Here is a 5,551-nt window from a genome sequence, read left to right as displayed (position 1 = left end):
GACATCTAGGAGGCCCCCAGAATTGACGGGAAGTTGCCCACTGTTTGTTGCCGCGCATTCATCTGGTCTTAACTATCTCTCACTGTTAATTGCCTACCTCCCATCTTCTACTTGTATGTAGTCAGACATTAAATATTCATAGTGTGCAATGCTCAGGGCAAAATTACACTTAAAAAAAGATATGAGCCGGGTTTGGCACTAATCTTTTGGCATGACTTGCTGTTCATCTTTATTTCATGCGGCGCAGCCGAAATTTCACTTGTTTTGGATAAATCTGCAGGAATTTCAGATTTCGCAGGGAAATCTGGATCACTTCGGGGATCTTCGGGGACCTAAATCTCCCTGCAAAATCTGAAATCTGGCGGCTCAGATCTGACTTTCCAGATCAACAGGAAGTCCTCTGATACCGATACATGTACCAGATTGGTTTCATCGTTGGTTGTCCTTGCTCTTAGAGCATCCCACGGTGGCGGGGGTTTGGCTAGCGCTAGCCGGGTATCAGCTTGCTAAGTTAGCTCACGCAAACTTCAAACTTAGCCACCAATGCGGATGCTCTGAAGCAATTTCCCTTTCTGAGGATGATTTTAGAGCAATGAAGCAATGGCATGACTGACCGTTTGGAAGTGAGGACCAAACTGGACACTTTCTTCAGTGGACTTGTCTGCTTTGCCATCATGTCTTGATGTCTCCGGGTTTTCCTCGGGATAACGCATCAAATACAAGGAAATCAGAGCTTTCTGCTTGAAGGTGTTGGTTTCCTTGACCTAGGAGGCCGCTTGAAGGCGGGCAAGCCTTCCTTGCGATTGAGCACAAATTCTTACTTCCAATACTCAAGTCAACTTGTTTCATTAGCATCATTGCTTTTTGCGCTTTCTCTTATCTTGCACTTGTGGCATGTACACACAGAGGGTTGGTGGATAAGAATTCAAAGGTACCACCCGATAAAGGATCTCAGTTCGGTTATCGTTGAGGAGCGCCTTTGCCATCATGCCGGATCATTACACGTTGCATTGAATGCTTCCGAAACATACTAGAGGCGGAGAAAAAAAAAAAGAGCGCAGAAAGCAACCAGATCTGATTGAGATCGTAATTAGCTGTTTTCTACGAGGCCACCGGTTAGGCATTCTGTTGAGTAGCGTCTTCGGCTGCAAGATCGACCTGAATTGCAGGAGGCGATTTAGTGGGTTCCGCTTGAGGAGGATTATTATGATTAGGCTGTTGTTCTTGTTGCTTAGCCTTCCAAGCATGGGCCAATTGGAGAAGCTTGAATGTTCCTGGATTGCGTTCCTTCTCATCGTCTGGAAAGACAAGATCCCAATCTAAAATCACAGAATGCAAGTGAGAAGGTTGCACAACAAAATAATCAGAATGTTTATTGATGCGTATCGGCTCTGACAGATGTTCAGCTTACATTCCTCTTTGTCGCCGGTATCATCCAGTTTTCGCCATCGTCGCATCGGCTTCGGCATCATCGCCTCTACTTTGGATAGTGCCACCTCATCCCCAATCTCAGTTTCCAGTAGCTTCCAATGATCCAAAATGATCGATCTCTGAAAACAATTCCCACGCGTAACATGAGAAGCATCGCTATTAGCCCACTGGTAGAGTATGGATTGCAAAGATGTCAAGTATTGTAATTGGTTGAAAGACAAACCTGTTCCTTGAGATTGTCGCGAACCGGACCCTCCGGCTCATTTTTCCATCGCTTGCGAATATCTTCATATCCTCTCTGTAAGACTTTCCTCGCCAACCTGATCCCATCAGTACGTGCTTTTTCCGCAGCCACTTCGTCTTTTTCGATGGGCTCCTCTGGGCTTTCTTCCTCGTCCTCACCATCCAAGCCCAGGTATCTATCGGAGATAGCCTTCCCTGTTGACATCTCGAACTGAATGAAAATATAATGTGACCATCACAAGCAGAAGATCAGTGCGAATTCCTGGACTAAATTTGCAGAAGCAGAAATGGTATTCACTTTAGCCCAGGAGGTCCACACTTTGACATGACCACTTGCCAACGCCAACCGCTCAAACAACGCCCGAGCTCGATCCCATTCTTCCTCTTCTTCCTCAAAATCAATGTATGCCTTCCAAACACATTCAGGATCATACAAGTCAGGCTGAGCGATTGCCATTTCGTAGATAGCCCGTGCACGTTCAGTTTCCATCAAGCCACGCTCCAGTCCTGCAAATTGAATCCAGGCTGATGGATAAGTAGGATCGAACTATACAAAGCACCGTGTTGACGAAGTTTAATATCCTTCTTTTGATAAGTCATCTGAGATTTCACGCCGGATTTGAAAGAGCTCACTTCGAGAAATTTTTCGTACAGTTTTCGACATCGATCAAACTCGCGCAGTTGTAGCTCCATATCCAAGTAAACCTGAACATGCAGTAGTAATTAGTTAAGACAAATCAGACAGCAATTCGAGTGCATAAGCATCGATGTGATCGCGAAAGAAAAACGTATTACTTTGAATGATTTCGGCTTCGGAGCCAAGCCGATGGCAGTCCCTAAGATCTTCCTGGCTTTGTCAAGGTTCAGGCGGCGTAATTCAAAGTGTGCATACCTACAAATATAAACAAGCGTTTTCCGGTGAACAGTGAACTACTTGAATGAATTCACTCCACTACTCACATTTCCCACACTTTAGAAAATGTGAATTTTTTGTGGGGGATCAGCTTTAGACAGGCTTCGTACACCTGCCTGACTCGGTCATAGTCCTAAGATCGAATAGGCAGAGAGAGAGAATATATGAGACGCGTCAGTTAAATGCAGCACATGGTTTGTTGTCGGAAAACCTACCTTGGTCTCGATTTCTTCGAAAGTGGCGTACCCTAGCCATAAAAAGATATATCGTCTCCAGTACCTGGAAAACCAACCCAATCAGGGTAAATCACATGAGGTGATCAAGATAAATGAAACTCGCCTTTTTTCAGCACTAGGGGGTACTTGAGCTACCGCCCTTTCATAAACCTCCCGGATTCTTTCAACAGCCTTTTCAGGAGAATCATGATCACATGATTTCAGTGCACTCTCTTCCAAGCGAGCATACTCAAACCAAACATCGTAATTGAGCTGACTGCTGTGGGAAAGCTCTTCTTCCTAGAGAAAGCTTTATGTCAAAATGAATTTGATTTACCAAATGAATAAAAAAACTGGGGACTCAACATATTGAATTCGCCTTTTACCAAGCACAGTGGATTCTATGTTCGCATGATCACCGAACTGTTTCTCGAAGTTGGTGTACGAAGCATATAGGCCGATAGATTTGGACCGGGGCAGTCGATCGAGGGCAAACTGAATGAAGAAGGTAGTCAACGTAGACAAGTTGGTCAATTTGTTTGCATTCGAGTGTAGACTGCTTCATTCGTACCTTATAAATGGTCCTCGCTCGATCATACTCTTTGTGCCGGCTCTCCATCTTTGCGAATGCTGTATATATACTCTGCGCGCGTTCGAGATCTTCTTCCTCTTCGCCAAAGTATTCAAATGCCATCTGGAAGATCTCGCGGGCTCGATCTTTTTCAAAGACAAAGCACATCGAAAGAGTCAAGCTAAATGGTAAAATTGCCGATGGACAAACGGAGACCATAGGGCTTCACGATGTAGCAAAACAGAGTGGCGTACCAATCTTTTGGCGATCTTCTTCGAATTTGGCCCACTTGATCCAGTTCTTAGGATCGGGGTGACAAGCAATCATTCTTTCATAAAGTTGACTGGCTCGGTCATGTTCTTGATATCTGGCTTCCATTTTGATGTACGCACTCCATGCCTTCTCATCCGGTTCCCATGCCATCCATCTCTCAAAGACCTGGCGTGCACCAGCAATATTGCCCAAGAGCTCTTCCAGATAAACATACTTATACCATATTTGATTGATCCGGGGTAGAAGAGTGACTGCTCGATCGAACAGGTTACGAGCATGTTGGATATTCCGCGCTTTGAGTTCCTGAATATCAAGCATTTTTTTATGGGTAGAAGACTTGTATAAGTAATCCAAGCGATGTGTGTTAGTCCCAATGTTAATTGATTCAGCATACCATTTCACAGTATGTTAGCCATAACTTTTCGGCAGTAGGAGCCACGTCCAAGGCACGTTCGAACACGCTGCGAGCCCGTGGATATTCATTTTGAGAAGCTTCCCAAGTGGCATATTTCGTCCATGCCCTTAACTACACGGTGTTATTGATTTTTCCAGAATTGTCCACCGATCGGGCCATCCTTCTTTGCATCAGATCAGACTGGCAAGTTTCCGGCTTACAACTGATAGATAAAAACTGACGTCTTGTCGAGTTCGCCTGATGACCTCTTCGAATTCTTTCCGTTTGCGTCCTCGGTATTCATGTAGTTCCTCGAAGTCTTCTACCTTTTGACGAGGAGCTGAGTGACCGGTTTCTTGTCTTTCTTGGGCCTAGTTTTACATGTGAGTCAAAATTAGTCACGGTCTACAGGTTGGATAAGAAGCAAGAATCAAAGAACAGATGTGGGCTCTCACTTCTCGCAATAGTTGTTCGGCGGTGATCTGTACGGGGGCGGCGGCCCTGTTTTTGACCTCTGCGGGAACATGGGTAAGAATGTTAGTTGACGGTAAACACCAAGGCTGCGATCGATTAGATGAGACTGATTTCGACTGAGATACTGACTTGGTGCTCTGTGATCGGCCATTGTGGTTGTTTCTTGGAATAAGTTGAGAGCTTCGTTAGCACGCGAGCGACAACTGCAGGCTCGGCCTGTCGGCGCGTGGACGTCCCCGGCCGCGCTTGACTACCAAGGTTCTACGTCGCACAACCAAAGGCCGAGCAGCGGCCAACTGGCCAAAAGGTCCGTGGCATGACAGCCCAAGTGAGGCTAAGTTGATTGGAGCTAAAAGAACTTTGCTATGTTTTACAGTGGCTCATTGATAATTTTCATCCTGCAGGTTTGGATTACAGAGTCTTCACTAGGCTTGGTCACGTGCCCGTGCCGGGGGTAAAATTGGCTCCCAAGGATGGCCAGAATATGAAGAAACTTTTGGCAATTGAGTGAAGTGGAGGACTGCATAACTTCCCATTGAGATCTGCTGGCTTTCCAGAAGTGATCTAGAGCCCAAAACGCTAGATTTCCCTGCAAACATTGCTTTTCAGGTCTAAACCAACATCTGTGGGGGTCCCAGATTGCACAGAAGTCCTCCACTTCTTGCCAATCTGGAAATTCAGATCTGAGCCAACAGATTTCAGATTTCACAGGGGAATCTAGGTCTCCAAAGCTCCCCACAGTGATCCAGAGTCCCAGATTTTAGATTTACCTGCAAAATCTGAAATTCTAGATTATTCCAGATTGACGGGAAGTCCTCCAGCTTCTTCCTTGTCTTGAAAATATTAATCACAACTGCATCAATATAAATTGATAAATTGGTTTGGGCTGTTATTATTGTGGAGAACCAGGTGCACGAGTGACAAAGAAGATGATGATTCACCAGGTTCTCAGCCCGGACAGGAGTCCGGGATGAGGTAGATGTCGCGACTGCGGCGAGTGTCAGAGTGCGTAGCCCTCCGGGCTACAACACCCCCCC

The 5,551-nt window shown here is 45.7% G+C and overlaps 1 protein-coding gene across 1 annotated transcript; it reads right to left on the bottom strand.

The window, feature by feature from the left end:
* Positions 1-1,116: 1,116 nt before the first annotated feature.
* PtA15_6A272 (uncharacterized protein) lies at positions 1,117-4,665 on the bottom strand (the record flags this gene model as incomplete). The annotated part of the gene is made up of 16 exons (XM_053169960.1): positions 1,117-1,319; positions 1,412-1,550; positions 1,655-1,885; positions 1,973-2,221; positions 2,308-2,379; positions 2,470-2,566; positions 2,635-2,720; positions 2,803-2,866; positions 2,927-3,102; positions 3,169-3,297; positions 3,374-3,519; positions 3,628-3,949; positions 4,041-4,172; positions 4,283-4,411; positions 4,496-4,554; positions 4,644-4,665. The coding sequence occupies 16 exons, from the start codon at positions 4,663-4,665 to the stop codon at positions 1,117-1,119; spliced, it is 2,256 nt and encodes a 751-aa protein (XP_053021199.1).
* Between the last annotated feature and the right edge of the window lie 886 nt (positions 4,666-5,551).

This window comes from Puccinia triticina, chromosome 6A (assembly GCF_026914185.1).
Source record: "Puccinia triticina chromosome 6A, complete sequence".
NCBI classification, from domain to species: domain Eukaryota; kingdom Fungi; phylum Basidiomycota; class Pucciniomycetes; order Pucciniales; family Pucciniaceae; genus Puccinia; species Puccinia triticina.
Note: the sequence above shows the minus strand (reverse complement) of the source record. Positions and strands in the feature narration are given on the sequence as shown.